The 19,463-nt window shown below is 47.6% G+C and overlaps 4 protein-coding genes across 4 annotated transcripts; 1 reads left to right on the top strand and 3 right to left on the bottom strand.

The window, feature by feature from the left end:
• Nucleotides 1-4,082: 4,082 nt before the first annotated feature.
• On the top strand, nucleotides 4,083-5,335 carry EV420DRAFT_1650813 (uncharacterized protein; the record flags this gene model as incomplete). Its single annotated transcript, XM_060478502.1, has 6 exons — nucleotides 4,083-4,182; nucleotides 4,232-4,273; nucleotides 4,325-4,578; nucleotides 4,636-4,714; nucleotides 4,764-5,089; nucleotides 5,144-5,335. The coding sequence occupies 6 exons, from the start codon at nucleotides 4,083-4,085 to the stop codon at nucleotides 5,333-5,335; spliced, it is 993 nt and encodes a 330-aa protein (XP_060323338.1).
• Nucleotides 5,336-7,763: 2,428 nt separating this feature from the next.
• On the bottom strand, nucleotides 7,764-9,161 carry EV420DRAFT_1733645 (uncharacterized protein; the record flags this gene model as incomplete). The annotated part of the gene is made up of 5 exons (XM_060479965.1): nucleotides 7,764-8,139; nucleotides 8,196-8,257; nucleotides 8,306-8,435; nucleotides 8,487-8,624; nucleotides 8,670-9,161. Coding segments are annotated over 5 exons (1,161 nt in total), but the record flags the coding sequence as incomplete, so codon positions are not given.
• Nucleotides 9,162-10,522: 1,361 nt separating this feature from the next.
• On the bottom strand, nucleotides 10,523-11,818 carry EV420DRAFT_1752876 (endo-exonuclease). Its single transcript, XM_060480429.1, has 8 exons — nucleotides 11,589-11,818; nucleotides 11,524-11,538; nucleotides 11,363-11,466; nucleotides 11,198-11,303; nucleotides 11,103-11,134; nucleotides 10,995-11,042; nucleotides 10,876-10,939; nucleotides 10,523-10,815 (listed from the first exon to the last, which is right to left on the bottom strand). Exons 1-8 carry the CDS (start codon nucleotides 11,764-11,766, stop codon nucleotides 10,748-10,750), a joined length of 615 nt encoding a protein of 204 aa, XP_060323340.1. The 5' UTR covers nucleotides 11,767-11,818; the 3' UTR covers nucleotides 10,523-10,747.
• A 4,122-nt stretch (nucleotides 11,819-15,940) lies between these two features.
• On the bottom strand, nucleotides 15,941-18,544 carry EV420DRAFT_1486221 (uncharacterized protein; the record flags this gene model as incomplete). The annotated part of the gene is made up of 13 exons (XM_060470364.1): nucleotides 15,941-16,120; nucleotides 16,160-16,229; nucleotides 16,372-16,451; nucleotides 16,550-16,601; nucleotides 16,657-16,697; nucleotides 16,728-16,863; nucleotides 17,285-17,414; nucleotides 17,507-17,654; nucleotides 17,706-17,741; nucleotides 17,897-17,922; nucleotides 17,970-18,070; nucleotides 18,123-18,276; nucleotides 18,511-18,544. 13 exons carry the CDS (start codon nucleotides 18,542-18,544, stop codon nucleotides 15,941-15,943), a joined length of 1,188 nt encoding a protein of 395 aa, XP_060323341.1.
• Between the last annotated feature and the right edge of the window lie 919 nt (nucleotides 18,545-19,463).

The raw sequence follows: 19,463 nt of genomic DNA on the forward strand, positions 1-19,463 counted from the left end.
TCTGACTCGTACGGGAGCAAATTAGGGTCGCAGAGACAACCCATCATTTCTACCAAGTGTCCCAAGTGTCCCGTCGAGCGTGGTAGCATCGTATGGCAATGAAAGTCATCGTTTTGCCCAACGGAGGCGCAGATATGCATAGGGTGAGGATGCCTACGCCGTTAGCTGACAACAAAGCAAAGAGTGACTCGGACCTGAAGATACTCGGAATATATGTCACATAACCAGCCAGGAAACCGCACGCAAATCACTGTTGGATTGATCATTACGAAACATGTATGGATCGGGGTCAAAGCAGTTCATATTTTTGCATCGTGAAAGCCGTACAGGCCGTAGAGAGAAAGACCCACCCGGAAGAGTAGGCACATCGAACTGCTGGGGCCTAATGATGCGTACATCCCGACTGTCGAGGAAATGACGCCTTCACCTCTGAAAAAGAGGCCTCCACAGCACAGTCACGTCCGGGAAGGAAACCGTTTATCCTTGCTTTGAGACCGGAAGGGCGTCACGGCTCTAAAATTACAAGGTATAATTTTGGCCTACCGTTTTTCCGTGAGTGGATGAATGCCGGAAACGGCCCGAGGATGCTTAGTGATCGGCAATGACAAAATGTCGGAAAAACTGCATAAGCATTATTATGTCAACTCTCCTCTAGTATGCACTTATACCGCATTATAAAGTGTTAGGAAGGTCTGAGAGCCTCAATTTTTGGTCAGAATTATCTCATGGACGTGCACATTCAGCTGGCACCAAATTTGCCTTCCTAGGCCTTCTAGTTCAGATGCATTTTTTAGTGGAATATAATATCACGTGACACATTATTGACCTTATAAGACATTACTTGCCGAGAGTCGGCATTATAATCAATTTTTTGCCCAAATAAGGTATTTGCAGAATCTCCGACAATTTTTGCCCGTTCTCGGCTCTTGATCGCTTTCTTCGTTCCCCATCATCTCCACGCGTTCCTTTCTCTCACTTTTACCACACATTTCTATTCAGTCTCTGCCCTCTCCTCCAATCCCTCCGTCTCTTCACGACTTTAGCAATGTTTGACGACAACTTCAGGAAGGCTCGAGACCCGTGACGTGACATGCATACTTGGGGTTCGAGGTATACAGTCTATTTTTACGCCGCTTCTCTTTGGCTAATTTCTTCTTGCGCGCGCATATTCTCCTCCTACAAAAGTCCAACACCATCCCTCTCACTACCGCAGCCTCACCAACCATTCCAGCGAGCGAGATGGATCCCAATAACTCCGCCATCACATCCACTTTGAAACCCTGCTCGCATACATTCTCGTCATTACGAGCTCATTAAGCGCCGACTACGTGACTGCGTTACTGGTACGCGTCTGTACACGATTCCCGTCTCGTGGTACCAGCTGCAAAAGTCTTTTACCAATGGAGCTGGTATCAGCCAAACATTTGCAACCAACGTCAGCACGGGATCGCAAGTCAGGAGGAGATAGGATGTGTAGCCAGTGTATCGCAAGTTAGTAGTGAACAGGTGAACCCTTGCATGTACGTCTCCACATTCTGAATTTCGGTGTCAAGGACTAACGCTCTTTGTGCAGTGTGTCACTCGCAGCTCTCAACAGCACCTTATATGTTCCGGCACGACACATATCGCCCGCTAATGCATGTTTATCGCAGCAGTCCAGGATGGGAACATTAGGAGCATCGAACATGCATATAAGTAACAGCCAAGCGCGTCTGGGAAGGAATGTGCTTTGCTAGAGCGGGGCGTTAGGCGGATTAGGTTTCATGGTGAGGCGTGCTAGTACTTGAAATACGCGATGAACGGCTTGACGAAGGCTGCAGGTACATCTTTCCCTCTTTCTCCTTCCCCTTTACTGATCTCTCATCCCAAGTCCACATCCTCGTCATCCTCCTCAAGTACATCTCACCCGGCCACCACATGCAAGGCCATTGTCGATGGGTACGCTTTCACGAGGCAGGAGATATTGTCGATCTCACCATTATGATATGTTCGCGGAGCAACGGTTCATGATAGAGAACAGAGTCTCTGTCACGCTGAGTGGAGAGTAAACTCCTCGAATCATATTTCTTTTTTGCTTTTTGCTTGGTGTCGGCGTGAACATCAACAGAGGACAATACTTTCCCTCGACGATTATCTCCTTGAGCCGAAACGTTACAAGCGAATCATAGCTTTATCTGTCGGTCCTGGCGGGCGATTCATTGTGGCAGCTCCCATTCCTTTCCCAAATTTGTCCTCATCTACTAGCTAACCTCTCTCTCAAGAAGTATTTACCAAATAATTTGCTCCTGCTCGATGCCTTTCACAACTCGCGGCGCTGCCATCATAGTTCCGATCTCTTCTTGACTTGGGATCGTATAATTAATGTCCTTACCCTCGAGAAAAAGGACTCAGACCCCGCTCGCAAAAGAAATCATCATCAACCTCAGTTCCAAGCCTCCTTCCTTCCGAATCGCGGGTACGGACTCTACACCCACCAGCGACGATCGGGACTGATCGCGAACTTGACCCCTCGGGTAGATGATTCCGAGTCCTGTGTATACAGGAGTCGGTCTATGGTACGCCGGACAGATGATTGCCAACTTTCCCGCAATGGTAGGTATACAGATACCTTCCCTGGTTTTATGTAGACGCTAACTGAACCGTGTTCTATAGGGTTTCCTGCTACTGATGATGAGACCGGAAAATGCACAAGGACCTGTATCTCCGTGCGACCGTGTGGCTTATTGCTTTCCATCCAGAAACCCTTTACGTCCCGAATTCCAATTCGACTAGGCTAAGAGGCAACAGAACTACCCTAGGTATGTACTGTTTACTCGGCCGTTCGTTGGATACGTCCCTGGTAAGCCACCGTTATGAAATGAGAGTGCGTTATCAGCGTTCATTGTGAAGCCAGGCAGGGTCTAATCAGCTATCAACCATTCAATCGCCTTAATGAAATTATAGACTGTGATGGCGTGCTGTTTCCCTCGCATTGATACAACGGTGGAGGAATTCTGGTCATTTTCTGGTCTGTTTACTATAAGCATCGGCCCCATGGAAGACACCTGATGTACTTTTAACCCTCCAAACACTGTGTGTACAGCTGCAGATTTCCACAGCATTTTCATTCAATCATGTAGCCGGAACGTGTTCGACTGGACTTATCGTGCAATTTCGTCGGCATTATCAGAAGAAATCGTTAAGCACGTGATAATAGCATTTCATTCTGCTAGTAATCCGGATGTCGAGTCAGTGGTCCGGACCCTGAGTGCCAAACTTCAATATCGAGGAGGATCTCTAGCTGTTCAACGTCAAGACCATTTCATACTTGTAACCCACGCTGCGAAAAAAAAGGTCGTCTCGCTCACCATCTCCTAGCTGGGAGGAAATTGCGCTGCGGTAGGGTATATCTGGTGGTTGTTATACCAATTCAAGGCTACATGCTACGAAGATGTTAGATAGAACAAGGGTAAAGATAATTCCTCCGCTTTTGCGTACAATCCATGCCCGTATACCCAACGCCGTTTCTCTATGGACCGGTATAGCTTATCTGCCTCAACCGTTTCTTGTCTACCTCATTCTCACTGCGCTTTCGCACATGGGGATCCTGAAACAGCGCCGCTCGCAACGGAAGTAAAATTGACTTTGAAAGAGGCGCCTAACAGTGCTTTTAATAATCATAGTGTGAGCAGATCAGATGAATCCAACACTCTCTGATCGTCTGAGCGCACAAATGGCTCTTTCTTGATAGCTTTAATTGTAAAGTGCAGTATCAAATCCCGAATCGTGCACTACCCAAACATGCTCAGACTCCCAGTTCACGACATCGGACAAACGAAAGTCCGAGATATATACACCGCAGCTGATGCGATGCATCCAAGATGCGCCACTACAAGAGCTCGAACCAACACCTTTGATGGAGTCTCATGAACAGCGCCCACCGAAATTAGCATCATAGTGGTGGCTAAAATCCCCATAACAATATTTCCATCTCAGAACAAAGCGAACTAAAATAAGTAAGCAACATGCTAATAAATGTCGAGTCTCCACACGAAACGAGCGCACACATTCATCCTCACAAATTAGCTGCAGGTTTCTGTACAATGCCCCAGAACGATCCCGATTTTTCATCTATCAAAATAATTGCGACACAGTACTCTGATTCATTTTTCAATGAAGTGATCATTGAGTCTCTAACCCACGGTAAGATTCTAAGTTCAAACCAGCTATCCTAGAACTTACCACAAGCTAGGCATGTATGCGGCGTTGCTTTCTATTGTACTGTGGCAAATTCGTGCGTAGCTAACACTAGCCAACATGATTGAACTTGAAGCTCCTCCCGTAGTGTCGAGCGCAACTATCTATAGGCGGCAAGTGAAGATCCTCGCTGGGGTCTCAGTGTTCATGTACATCCTGGCGATAATGCACCTTGCCATGTTTTGGTTCTATGCTAGATGGACATTCATAACAAAAGGAGAGACAGAAGAAAAGAGGTACTTCACCTTCATGAACTATATAGCCTCTGGCCACCTTATATGGGCCGTGATGATCTGCAATATCGTGGAAAGCACCAATATATTGGTTGCGGATTGTGTTATCGTATGTTTCCTGCCAGGACTTCTGGAGAAGCAAGTGTTGAATTGAAATTCATATTAGATTTGGAGGTGCTGGATTATCTGGGAAAAGAACTGGAGGATCATCGTCCTTCCTTGCATATGCACATTATGCGGACTGAGTGAGTTCCTACACTCTAAGGAAGTTATCCAGTCACTGACTGATCCAAGTCTTTGGGATTTTAGTCATCCTTCAGCAGCTGGTATCTTCGAACAATTTGCAGAAAAATCTTTCAAAGGGAAACTGGGCAATGGCGTATTATGTTATGGCACTGCCCACAACAGCCATGTGTACTGCGCTTATCGTGTACCGGCTGACTAAGGTCAGCAAGACTAGGAATTCTCCACACTTCACGCCAAACCCATATCACCATGTCATAGAGATGCTGGTGGAATCATCAGGTTTGTATGTGGTTGTACTGGCGGTCTTCATTGTGTTCGAAGCGATGAATAGTCCATATAGTAATTATCCAGCAGCAGTACTTCAGTCGGCCATTGTGAGTTTGGGATTGTTTCGCCCATAGACAAAACTCACATGTATTTTTGTGCAGGGAATTGCCCCGGCATTAATACTCCTTCGTGTTGTGTCCAGGAACACCACCAGTACAGGTCCGCCTAGCGATAATATGCATTCGCGCCCTTTCAAGCGCCTAGTGAGATTGCAAACGGGAGGCAGTGAAAGGGGCACTGGTTATAATGATGTGATGATCATTGGTCCAGAAAAGACGGTCCAGGTGATATGAGCTTCGTGCGATCGTCATCCTGGAGATGACAGTAATTTATTTAGATAATCGGAAAGGTAGAAACATACTCGGTACCTTGTCGGTTCCATATACACCTAGGTAGCCCAGTTATCATATTTCCATACCATAGAAACGTCTCACGCCTGAATATGACGCTAAATATGACAAGTACGATATGAGACGAGGGTCGCGAGTCTCAAGCAAACCTGATGCTATCTGATTTGTCACTTCATTTTGATGCCGTTCCATCTCTCGCTTTTCAGGTGATCTTAATATTAAACTTGGCAATTTACTAACCTATGAAGATGCAGCAAGAACGTACGTACCATACCTGTAATTGAAAAATGAGTCTGTACAAGCAGCATACCGTTGCAAAACCGATCCGAGCGGGTCCTATTCGCTATGAGCCGCTTTATCCCACCGTTGACCTCAAGATCGAGGCCTAAACCTGTATATATGCAGTAAGCATGGCGCCTCTAGCACTATTTCGATGCAAGAGCACGCAGTCCACTACTTTACACAGATGCTCCGTCAGACTCTTGGCACTGGAAGGCTTGTTCCGCGATTCAGCGTGGCTTGAACCTGAACGTACCAAAGAAGGTTAGGATGCGGTTCGAGTTTAAATAGTACCATTTTTCCTAATTACTAACAGTACGCATTTATTTGTTCCGTGTTGTCTTCCCAACTTTCAGGTTTACTCGCCTGCTACTGTAAAAATAATCAACTTAAACCTTGCCTCTAATAAGCAAACGGTCATACCTAGCGTATGAGATGCCCAATCCTTCAAAAAAAAAAGAAAGAACCTTCATCGGATGGACCTCTAGAATATCCAAGGTAAGTCGTAATTCCTCAGAAGAAATGACCACGAGCTCACCTTTGACAGTAGCTACGACTGGTTCTCCTTCAAATCCAAAGTTCGTGAAGGACAGTGGAGACCAAGCGAACCGGAGGGTTTTATACACATAATCATAACCACTTTAGCGCCATAGCACGAACAAGGAGTCGGCCAAAGGGGCACGTAGTATGCAAGACGAACGTAGCAAATCTAGACAACTTTGATATCGACCTGGTGCATGGAACCTCAGGACGAACAGTTCGCTATCCAGCGACGTTTCGGGAAAAAAAGGAGTGACATCCCCGCCGCCCCGAAGAGATGCACTTTAGCAACGGCGAATGTGTTTTCATCTCGTTTTATAGTGACGTGTTGGGGGGGAAATCGTATCCAGAAGGGGTTTACTCCTGGAGACGCATGACTTGCCTTCTCTCCTCCAACATTAACACTCTCGAACGTATGTCAGGAGGCCTTTCTTCTTGTACCCCGATGACTGAAGAGCCAGAGATATCAACAGATTTACTCTCCCCCTTCGATTCGTATTCTCAGTTCCTGGTCAGACTCGCACCCAAATCTGCATGTAAAGAGTACGAACGGGTTTCTTTCGGAGTGTGAGGGTGAAAGTCGGCCATAGATTTTCCCTTCCACATCGGGTTGAGCACTGTGGTAACTTTGGATTGATGCACCCTTCACGTCGGCAGCTCCAGGTGAGGTTTCATAAAAGAACGGCAAGATCATCGCACGGGGCCTCTTCAGCTTCCCTAATTACCGGGCTCCAACCTGCGACTGCACTAACATAACCTACTTAGCCAGCCAAAGGAGCGCCTTGCACAAGAAAGGGTATGCAAGCATCTGATGGAATCGTATCTACATTGGCACGAAAAATGCGCGAGTTATCTCCAGATAACACAACTCGTATCCCCCGGCAACGGCGGACCGGATTCCGCAAAGCATCGAGTTAAAAAAGATAAAAAAATGCCTGCCTCGAAGGCAAGCACCTTATCGAGGGCGGGCATACTCCAGCACCAACTCTCTTGACTGTCTATCCCCCCCGCTGATTCATTCTCCGTGCGCAACGCGGTAGACGGGAATCTGCAGCTTCCCATATCCATCAACGTCGTTTCGCACGAGATCACTTCCTTGCCCGCTTCTCAGCGGCAAGCCGTACCCTCAGCAATGCTCTCATCCTCAACCTCCGCTCAACATCATCAACAACTACTTCAGGGCGAGACGCACACCTCCTCTCCTCTAACAGCTTTCCCAATAAACGTCCCCGACCCTCTGTCAAGAGGTCTTCTTTCCTGTCCGCTGACGGCTGATCCCGGTCACTCGAAGATTGAGAATCGGGCGTATCAGCAGATCTATCCTCATTCTTCTCATCCTCATTTCGGGACGATAGGCGATTTAGCAAAGTCGGACTCGACGACGATGATGCCGACGCCGCACCCAGATGAGCACGTAAAGAGTCCAGGGCGGTACAGACAGGCTTCTTGGACCATGCGTGTGCGGTTTCGGGTACATTGGAAGGTGCTGGAGAGAGACGAGGGGTATCGTCTCTAGACTTGCCCTTCCCATCGGGTTGAAGTCCAAGAATACTCGGAGTATCACCAAGGGGTTCGTCACTAGCTCTTGATTACCCCTTCACGTCAGCAGGTCTAGGCGGTTCAACGATATCGGTAATCGAGGCAGGTGTGTCTACGTCATCCGATATAGTCGCTCGAGCTGGAGAAGGAGACGACCCTCTGCTCGCACTGGGATGATGTGGACCTGACCGTGACCAGGATATGGAATGTACAGGCGAGATGTCACCTTCGCGCCATCTGGAATCTCGAGGCGAAGACGGTGCGAGATGGTTGCAAGGGGTCGGAGAGCTGGATCTGGACCTGGAGCTCTGGCGAGGGTGCTCGTCAACGTCTTGCCATCGTCTTGGTCTCTGTCTTGGCGGCGAACTGACATGGGGAGGCGCGTCGTACTAGTCAAGTTGTTGTAAGTACACGGATAGATATGGACGGCACTGTGATTACTCACTTGAAGGACGCTGTCATACACGAAGAGGTCCTTGAAAGGCGACCCTACATATGCATAGACCTCTACACGCTTCAGTCAAGAATGTTCAGCAGGGAGTGACGGCTACTCACCATGTGCGAAGTGCTCTGCCATAACCCTTCCACCCGTATCCATGTCCAAAAATTCCGCCAATAGCTTCACAGCTGATTCGGAGCGTATATCGATGGATTTCATGAGCGATATCGTGAACGTCGTGAAGAACTACATTCTCGTTAGTCGTCCATATATAAGAGACGAAGGTAAAAATTGTACCTCGACATCCAAATCGTCCCACACCCGCAACTCGCGCCTCAGAAACATTATCGTCTTGCTCACCATCTCCTGGCTCGCGGCGAACTGGGCTGGTGTGGGGTATGGCCGGTATTTTGTATATCCATTCGAGGCTACATGCTACGAGGGAGTCAGATGGCACACGCATAAAGAAAATAGACGCACCTTCGCGTAAAGCCCATGTTCATACACCCACCGCCGTTTCTCTATAGACCGCTCCAACTTATCTGCCTCGTCCTGATTTCGTCTACTCCACTCCCTCCTACACCTTCGTCTTCGTACTTCCTGTCCCGGGTCCTGCGCAGCCCGTGACGGCAATAATCCTGGCTTTGACAGAGGCGCCAAATAGTGCTTCTGATAATCATACAGCGAGCGAATCCGATGAATTAGGTATTCCCCGATCGTCTGAGTGCGCAAAGGGCACTTCCTTGATTTCCATAAATCGCACATCATAAGTCTTGGTACACATGAAAAGAAAATCCCCTCACCAGTCCAAACAACCAGACAATCAAAACAAAACTCGTGCGTGCAAGTAGGGATGACGGTCCGGTCTACGAGGGACTGCAGGCATATACTGCAGTTATTTTCCTCTTCGTATTGAGTCTCTGGTGGTGAAGGTGACTCTAGCTTGATACGTTTGCGAGGAGGACTGGAAGAGCTCATGGGCGGGAGCAAAAGGAAGGAATCGCCTTGCTGATGACATCACTTAGGGGTTGATGACCAATCTCATTTGCTTACTTCCCGCGATGTTTCTTGCCTGGCTCTGGTGTGGATTTCTGTGCCTTTAGATTTCCTAACGTATTCTGAAATTCGACAAGGACCCTGGTTGGAAATCTTCGTGCAACCTTCGAGCATTTTTCATTGTGCGCGGTCTTTTACACTGGCCTCTCTCTTTCCGTCATTCTCACTCTGGCCTGGTGATATCCTGAACGTTCTATCTCATCTTTCCCTCCGTCCCAATCCTAGCCGAATCTCTGTCCCTGCTATCCGACCTCACACGCCACGGTTTCATGCATGCGTTAGGACACTCACCAAAATAGCTTAAAAGGAAAGAAAGTGCACCCCAGTTTTCTTTCAAGCTTCCTTTTTGCGTTCATATCAAGAACAACAGAGTGCGGGTTCTGAATCTGAGCAAGTGGGAGCGAGGAATCAAGGGTAATGGAACCGGGTCTCAGTTTTACATTTGAGAAACACCCCGCACAGACGTAAATGACTCAGTAGTAAACAGATTCCATACCATTGTAAAGGATTGTCTCTGTCGCTCTCGTAGGTCATGCCGCAACGGGGTCGCTACTTCCTACCCTCTCACTTCACATCTCATTCTAAATCATCTGGGTCGCCAACATCCCTGCAGCACGTATTCAAATCTCAGTATACTTTACGAACAGCTTCTCGTTGGTGTGATCAGGACACCACATGAAGAACCCTTTCCTCGAGATCACGCCTTAGGATAGTCGAATGAAGACGACGAGAAGAGGTAGAGAGTTGTGTTTATCTTCACGCGAACCCCAGAGAGCGAGCGTTGTGCTTTCTGCTGAGAAGCACCCATTAAAGGTATGAGCACACAGCCCGGCAAAGGAGTTTCTCCAGATATCATGTGAGTTCATCTCCTTCGTTTTCCTTCAATGCTTTGGAAGACTGATAGTCAAATCGACCTGACAGGTATAGTGATACCTTGTTTGACTTCGACTCCATAGCTCAATTATAACCCTGCCGTCCTATCCTTTCGGTTATCCCACTTTCTTCAAACCACGAATTGTGCCCTATTTCCTTTCGCGTGAGCCATCCAAACGAATTGGAGACACAAGTCGAAAGCCCGTGTGAGGTGTTCGACGTTGTAACTCTTGGATTCCTATTAGTAAAAGCTCGTCACGACAGCCTATACACAGGAAATTCTCTATGGATTATTTTACCGTGGATCTATTGTATGAACAGGGTGGAATTCTCAATTCTTCGCTTAGACTGGAGATTAGATAGTAACTAACTGATATTAGCAAGGATCGAAAGAATGGGATGGGCTTATATTTCCGCTGTATTAAAGAGGTATAATATTTTCTGCATAACGTTACGCCGCTTCGGTTCCTATAATGTTTGAATAGCTGCGTGTAAGTTCAATTCAACAAAACATTCTTATTTATATTCAATCCATATTCTTCGTTACGTGAAAGATGAGTAGGTTTATAGGAAGGTAAGAAGGAAAATTGGCGCTAGATCTTCGAAGCAGCGCAAGACAGGAGTTATGCTCAACCAATCCTTTGCAAAAACGGCTGACCACTAGCAATTGAGTTACACATCGCCGGGGTGATAGTAGCTGTACCGAGAATAATTGAATGAGTTCGATCTGGAGGAACAAATAGCAACAACGACTTACTTCCACGCACTCCCAAGCAGAACTGCGCAGTGATTGGGACATTGCTGATCTCGATCTCGGCAAACTAGGGGAGCTTTAGAAGGAGGAAGGACTTGAATGGGGAGGAAGAATAAACTCACATCAACATTATCTTGTAAAACGCGTCCAATAGCTTGAGAGCCTCTGTTCTGTATGTGCACGACCACCAGGGGTTTAGTACTAACATAGCAGAAATGGATGAGACGTACATTGATGAAATTCCCCCATTGCGCACCAGATCCTAGGAAGAAAAAGAGTGGTTCCCTCAGTTGGGTCATAACAAAGTACACGAAAATAAACTCACCGGTATTATCCGCAGTAGGAATGCACCTCGTAGCGGCATTGGCACCCCCGGCATTGGAATTCGCCCAAGGCCATTCATCGCACTGGAACCCGGGGAGATGACCCGCCTGATAAATGTATGTACATTAGTTTTCCGCCTAAGATACCAAGACAGAGAGGGACATACGCGAACGCTGCACCGGTTTGGGTTAACCTTGCCACAACTATTGCTGGCCCGATGGGCAGATGCGCTAGGGCGGGCAGGAGCTACAGAGTGAGGTCCGTTGTTACCTGTCAACGAGAGGTGGAGTCAATGGGAGGGGGGAGAGGATGAGAGGGGTGATGTACAGAACCAGGAAAAGCCTATTGATCAAGTTAATATCGAGTTCAAGTAAATAAAGAAGCAGACTGGCATATGTTCTCGGATGACTCAGGGTAGGTCAGATAGTTAAGCGTGAAGGTGGGTCCAGCACGCTCCACTATCTTCGTTGCGGTTGCGTTCGATGTCGCAGTAGCGTTGGACAGCTCGGTGGGTAAGGCGTGGACGCCTAAGATGAGCAGGCAAGTAACGATGAAGAGACTCTTGAGCATGAGAGGCGACTGGGAGATCCATGCAATTTTGTAGTTGGTTATAAAGCTTTCGATGCCTCCGGTGACTTCGAAAATTGTCCGGGTTTTTTTGGAGAGCGGTAGTGTTTGCGACCTTTTCGGAATAGCTTCTCATGCACATCATTCTCCACAATTTGTGATTGAATTGTTCACTACTATCTTGTGACCGGCCTGCTTATTCCGATTGTACTTTCAGAAGTCAGCTAATGAGTGACATGGCGCATGGTGATAGTATCCTCGTGTTCGTGCAAGGTGTCAGTTAGTCGGAAGAAGGCTCCGAACGGAACTTACATTATCCCTGATGGAGACTAGAAGATTAATTTACCTTTGGTGGCAAGAAGGGGAAGCAATTCAGCCTATGTCAAATTTCAAGAGGCTTCCCATTCCGTTCCATGATTTGTATGTTTTATTATTCTTTCATTCCCCCTTTTTTTCTGTTCTCGCGTTGGGCCTTCTTTTTCTCTGAGAGTAGACTGTAAGACAAGATTTTGAGTCGTTCTCGTATGACCATTAAACCGACGTCAACGTCGTCGCAAAACTTGAAGAACCCTGATTTGTCAGAGCCTTTTTATTTCACCACCATAGGGCCTAGTACTTTCCGCTAGATCCATATAGTTCACGCCATGTTTAAACGACCGCTTTTCTAATATCCCCCAACCATTGAGGGGAGTCGGAAATAGGAAGCGCCACTAACCAGTGAGTGTCCTTATAGCGTTACACTCGTTTCTGAAACTCAGCCAGTGCTCCAAGGTGTGTTGTGGTTCCTCGTTATTAGTGAACCAATGAATGGCTTACTTCGCCTAGTTTCATCCTCTCCGCGTCTCGTCATTCATGTCATGATCCAAACCTGACCGGTGTTTCTCTCGTCCTCATCATTATAATCAGCGGCGCGTGTGTGACATTCACTCCAACAACAACTCAGTACAAGTCTGTAACCAACAAGAACGGAGCCACCTGGCTTTACCGAATGCCAGAGGAGACGAACTCTGCTCGGAATGGGGATGAGTCCGTCCCTACTTCTGGATCAGTTAGATGTAGGTTGGACAATCAACAGAGGATGAAGCGGGGGGAGCGTGGCAAGTCCAAGTCCTCTTGTAGTTTTAGTGAGTTGCTAGTCGATGGATAGGTAGGTGGTATTGTACGCATCTAGGAAATGGAGTAGCTTAATAGACGTTGAGCATCAGAGACGGATCATGAAGAAAACAATGCATAAATTCCCCGGTGTTGGGAACAGGAAATCAGAGAAAACCGTAATCGCTCGTATGCACGTCGTAGGTTCCGCTAAGATCCTCCTTGAGTCTTTCGTTCTTTTCTACGTTCCAGCATACGTCAAAGCTAGGCTAACCTTGAGGGTAAAGTGTCAAGCAAAGGAGAATATAAATTCTATCTAAAGGCTCGTGAACATCATGGGATTACCTACGTTGCCCACCGCTCCTTCATGCAACAGTTATGGAATACCTGTGAAAAATTCCCAAGCTGTCTTCCTCCCTCTCAAGGTGATTTGATCCTCTCAAATGCCTCAACAAAGAGGTCGCCGTTGAACCGCACCTCCTCCCCCCGAGCGAATTCATGAAAAGCCGGAATCTTGGACCTTGTATTGTAAGACCGGATCGCGGTACCCTATAGTATTGAACGTGTCCATTCGGTGGAGCTGCGTCAAGGATTGTAAGAAGGCAATGCGAGCTTAGAGGCCTTCTTAGATGACAGGACATATACTAGATGCTGACCTTGGGCCGGTTAGAATCTAGTCGCATGTTAGCGGTACCAGTAACAATATCATCATCTAGGTCCGAGTCATACCTAGGGTAGTTCCTATATCTGTTAGCCCGGTTGAATTGGAACTCGAGACGCTGAAGGTGTGATAATAAGCGTACGGAGAACGGTATACATACATGCGCTTGTGCATTTTTCGCTCTCATATTCAATAGCATAGAACACGGTTCAGTTAGCGTCTACATAAAACCAGGGGAAGCTGTCTACCTACTTACCCTACCTATTGGGGAATTCCGGGAAAGTTGACAATCCGTCCGTCGTCGTCGCATACCGTACAGAGAATCCTAGACTCGGAAACATTCTTCTTCATCTATCTGGGGTCAAGTTCGCGATCAGTTCCAGAGTCCGGAACCACGATTCGGACGGAATGGAATGGAGGCTGAACGAAGGTTTTCTTTTTGCGAGGGCAAGGGCAAGGTCTGGGTCCTTTTCTCGAGGGTACGTCAATCATCGACAGATAAAGCTATGACTGCTTCAGCTCGAGGAAATATCATCGGGGAAAGCCAAGTCCTGCTGAATGTTCAAACTGACAAAAAGAAATACGATTCGATGAGTCTACTTTCCATTCAGAGAATGTTATCCATCATGAACCATTGCTACATGAATACATCACAGTGGTGAGGCCGCCTGCCTCGTGAAACCGTGTACTCGTCGACGGTGATCTCGGATAAGGTGGCTGGGCTAGATGTATTCGGGAGGATGACGTTGATGTGGAACTTGGACTAAGAGAAAAAAGTGTATCAGTCAAGGGGAAGGAGGAGGATCGAGAGAGATGTACTTTTGGCCATCGTTTGCTGCGTATTTCGTGCGCATATATACTCTTTAGTTAGGTGAGGCGATCACCACCGCTGACGCGACAATGTTCTCGTACTCGGAGGGGGGCCCTGTAGAGGTGATATGAGTGACAAGCCAATCTTGTTTCTCCAAGACGGTAACTCGCTTCCATATGAACCAGTCTTCAGTAGCTATAGAGGACCATCTACTTACGATTTCCATCATCTTTGCAAAAAAGGTAAGACTTGGGTGGGTAAGAGAAACCGGAGACTGACCTCGGACGTTAGCACAACGATCGATTCATCCGAAGTGTTTTATGATGGTCTTCTTGACGGATTACGGAACGCTTTAAGGGGTGGGGACGACGAGGATGCCAGAGTCGGGGTTCTCGGTGTTGATTTTACAATATAAGGCAGCGGCATGGCGTGGATCGGGAGTGTCTCCAGCGAGGACGGGTCGGTGACGCTGGATTGGGTGAAGGAGAGGGCGGTGGATTAGCTGGAGCATTCCCCGGTGCCGGGGACGAGGACGACGCCAGATGTACGGAGTTTCACGATAACGAGGGTGCGAAGTCTGTCGACGAAGGAGCAGTTGGACGTATATGCATAGAGACGACCTGAACAACTCATGGAAAGATTGGTTGTGCGCCGAATTCGCAGACACGCATGGTCTTGAGATCACCGTAAGCTGGGTCTTCGGATTATATCAGCCACCAAAGGTTACGCGTTACAACTTCAAAGGACTTAACCCTCTCCGGAGACCGCCTAACCCGCGGCGCTCTAACTAAGCACATTCTTTCCCTGAGATGCTTCGCCGTTACTTATACGCGCGTTCGACACTTCTAAGGTTTCCACCCTTGTCTGACGCGACAAACATGTACTAGGGAATGAGACGCGTCATGCTGGAACACATAAGGTGTTGCTGAGAGCGCTGTACGAAGAATATTAGTCCCCGGCACCAACAATCAGAATTCAGAGACGTACATCCAAAGTGCCATGCCCTCTGAATTCTGATATAGTCTTTAATCCCACCACACATTGACCACAGATCCAGCCTTTTCCCGACTCAGCGATCCGGTACTGACGCTGGTTGCAAAATTTCGGTTTATACCAACGCTATTCGTAGAAGGCATGGTCATTTGCACTGGTCTGTCCTCCATCTCGTTCGTGGGAAAGCTTTAGCATTAGCGCAATTGGTGAGGTTGGGGTAGGGACGGGAATCTGGGCACGTGAGAAGAAATTAATTAAAACGAGAAGTGATGTAAAAATATACTAGTACGTACCCATGAACCCCAACAGAACGCGTATGCATGTTACTGGTCTCGACTCTTGTTCACATCACGCATCGCGAAAGAGGGATTGGAGAAGAAGGCTACCATTCCAGAGACTGAATATTAAATATCAATGGCGATACACAAAGTAAGGATCGCGTGGAGATGATGGGAACGAAGAGAGCGATCAATTACCCAGAATGGTCTTTGCCAAACACCAACGATTTCCCCGTTTCTGGCATTGTTCTCCGCCTCAACAAGGTGAAGGTAATACACGGGAAAAGGAGCACGCGCATCCACTCACGACGGAAAAGGGAAGGCAAAATTGTGCCTTCCCATTTAGAGTTGTGACGAGTTTTCGTTCTTGGGACGAGGATAAATGGTTTCCTTCCCATTCATTGCGGCGTATGCGCCAGGAAGACGTCTACAACGTTCCTCCGTGGAAAGATCGATATCGGATGTACACGGATTCACAGCAAAGCACGGTTTCGAGAACACCATGATCTTGATCTTCGAATTCTATCAGCCACAAAAGACAGCGATTTGCCTCCAACACACGTACCGGTACCGCTCCAGGCCCTCCCTAACCCGCGGCACTCGATTCAAACACATTCTCTCTGCGACGCGCCTATAGTTACCGTCCTCATCCGCACATGTTAGCAGGCGGGATATGTCACGCTAGAGCACATAGTGTCCTTGACAGTCGCGAGTGCCATGCTGCATGAAAAAGATTAGTCCTCGACGCTGATAGTCAGGGTGACAAGACGTACCTCCTAAGATCCTCCCCTGCATTACTAACCCACCACACATCGACTATAGATCCAGCATCTTCAATACTTCTAATCCAGTTCTAACGTCGGTTGCAAAAGCTTCGTCGGCATCAGATCCAATGGTAAAGGACTTTTGCAGCAAGTACCACGGAAGTGGGAATCGTGCTTGTGTACTGACACGTAGTAAGGTAGTAATGACGAGGGATGGTGGGCGTTCATGTGGAAAGAATCTACGCACGCGAAGAAGTTAGCTAACGAAAGGCGACATAAAAATAGACTGCACACCTCGAACCCCAAGGGAACGCGTACGCACACCACGGGTCGGTCTGTATTGAAGTCGTCGCCAATCGTCACACCAAAATTTTAAGTCTCAAGGTAACGGAACGATTGAAGAGAAAGACGAGTAGTCCAATAGGAAGGATGAAGAGAGCGATCAAGAGCCGAGAACGGGGCTTGCCGTTTTCCGGAACAACGGCCCAGAACCCCTTCTTCCTTCATGTTGATCAGGCTCATACGACGCATTCCGAGTCCTATGAATATAGGATTCTCGGTCATTATGCAGGTGGAATTGGCCGTGGGAAAATATATTCGAGGTATCAAACCTTAACGGTATTTGCCGGTTTCCCTACCTGAGCTTTCCGTGGGATTTTTCTATTTGACCCCGGTTTCACCCGTTACGATTGCTTCCGATTTTCTCCCTGATTTTTTCTTGTTACTCTCTCTTAAACATCCGTCTCGAGACCGATATCATATCTCTCAGGAAGAACTTGCTATTTTCCGCTCTCTTCCTACCGTCTCCTCTGATGTAACCTACTTGATTACCTCCATGGCCTGACCTTTCTCTCCCCCTTCTCCCCCCTCTTCTTTGTCGCCCCCCTCTCTTCGTCTTCCTCCCCACTCCTGGTGTTCTTACCTCTCCTGTGTTTTCCTTCCATCGATCCTTCGCTTTCTTCGTATTCGAACCCTATTCGGCACTTCAGCTTCATCCTCGGTGTGCGTCATGTGCCGTTTTTGCCCACGGCACTTTTGTTCTTCGCCGCGTTCTACGACGACAAAACAAACAAAAAATAAAAAAGGGAAAATAAAAAAACTCGGTTGGTTATTCCTTATCATCAGATGTTCAGTTGGTGCTTACCATTGTGTGGTTGCAGATAACAAGTGCCAACACCCTCAGTATCGCTTTCATCCTTACGTCTCCACCTCTGCACTTCACGAATACTATTGAGCATTGCCTTTCGACGATATCCCCGATCCTGAACATTTGTGATTTCGCTTTCACATATCTGTTGGCGTCCGTCAGATGGCGTACATTGGGCTTATAACGTAACACTCACTTTTTCTTTCCTCCATCGATTATCCTTCTGAAATAGCTGACTTCGTTGTCTTCAGTGTGCGCCATATTCATCCCCCCAGTCTCCTCAGTATCCCTTTAGGGTCGATGTCTTCGCTGATCTGTATCTCCTCCGGGCCACTGTTCCTGCCCACGGGCCGGAAGTATTGGTTCGAGAACTCCACCGCGTCGTACCCCTGTGCCATCGTCGGCGCCCAATCCTGTAATCATCCCTGTTGGAACTCTCTCTCACCTGTGTGTTGCATACCTCTCAGCGCCTCGATTATCTTATCTAATCCTTGGCTGCCCAGCCCAGACAGCGTCACTGACTGACTCATAAATCGGATCTTCTCTCTCATTCCCCTGGGACTGGTAAGGTTATTCGTTGGTCTCACGTCTGTATGTCAGCACTCATGGATACTCCTTTAGAATTGGCGGCAAGTCCATCACCACTAGTGCGCCTGTGGCGGCGAAAATCATCTCATCCGCTGCGTCCGTGGTCCCTCCACGACGTATCAAGCGCCAGCACTGTGCGTTGTCATCGAATGCGAGTACTGCTTCTTCCAACGCTGTGTCTGTATGGTTTTATGAAGTTGTCTGTCACTGCTCATCTGTGCTATCCGCGCGAGATGATGGGGGTCTTTCTTCGGCACAGAGCCCCGGTGTTCCTTTTTGGGACCTCGACCGGTTATCTATCTATCTATCTATCTATCTATCTTCGTCCTGTCCTCAACGAGGGCGTCGATGGAGCTTCCTAACAGTAAAGTCGGTCAGTCTTCGTCCGTTTCGAGGTTGTACCCGTCTCTTACTGGCTTCTTGCACGTTGTAGAACCCGTCCATCATTCTGAGGTCAGTGTTGGGTGATGAGTTTGCGTCCCTATCGCCTCTATTTCTGTATTTTGTAGTTATAATTTGTTTTTCTGTTTTGCTGTTTTAAATATCTATTCTTTTTATCTGGACAGATCACCTGCTTGCATCGATCGAATTCGCATGCTGCTCGACTGAGACTTGGCGCGTTTTATTTCCTTGTGTTTTAATTTCGGAAGGGATCCAGGATGGCACACTATCCCAATCGCTGAACAGCCGGCTTACAAATTTGGAGGGAAAAAAATATACGTAGGACTCGGACCTGCCGCGTGGATGCGTCGGCCCTCACCCCACTAGTTAGTAAAGGAACCGTAACATTCCCGTCCATTCACGCAAAGGTAGGCCCAAACATTGCTCTCCATCATAGAATTCTGAACGTGTTTCCATCTGGACGTGAGCCTTACTGCCTTACTAACAAATGTCTCCTGTAGCGATCTCTCTCTCTCTCGCGACACAAGTGTCGAAATTTCTTTGACTGTTTCTACCTGCCAGTAATAAAGCTAACCTTGATTGATATACTCTCTGCTTTAGTATGTCGTATATTTTTTATTGCATTTTCCTACCCTAATACATTGTTGTCTTCCATACCCGCCACTGAAGAAACGTGATCAGATTTCTCGTTGCTCGCCTCTTCCTCGCTCGTCACTATCAAAATGCGATTCGACGTTGAGGTTGAAGGTAAGCTTTTTATTTCATTACCTTTTACATTGATTTAGCTGGTCTCAGGTCCACAGAAGGGAAGGAAAAATTACGCCTTCCAATTTAAAGTCGTGACGAGTTTTCGTTCTTGGGACGACGATAAATGGTTTCCTTCCCATTCACTGCAGCGGTGTATGCATAAGGAGGACGTCTACAAACATACCTTGTAACATTGATCGATATCGGACACGGAATT

Source organism: Desarmillaria tabescens, assembly GCF_030435595.1.
Source record: "Desarmillaria tabescens strain CCBAS 213 chromosome Unknown EV420scaffold_83, whole genome shotgun sequence".
NCBI lineage: Eukaryota > Fungi > Basidiomycota > Agaricomycetes > Agaricales > Physalacriaceae > Desarmillaria > Desarmillaria tabescens.

Coding starts and splice junctions, on each gene's coding strand:
- EV420DRAFT_1752876 (XM_060480429.1), bottom strand. CDS start 11,766: ATGCTCAAGAGTCTCTTCATCGTTACTTGCCTGCTCATCTTAGGCGTC. Junction 11,135..11,197: donor TCCTACTGCGGATAATACCG/GTGAGTTTATTT, acceptor TTTTCTTCCTAG/GATCTGGTGCGCAATGGGGG. Junction 10,816..10,875: donor CTGCTTGGGAGTGCGTGGAA/GTAAGTCGTTGT, acceptor TTCTCGGTACAG/CTACTATCACCCCGGCGATG.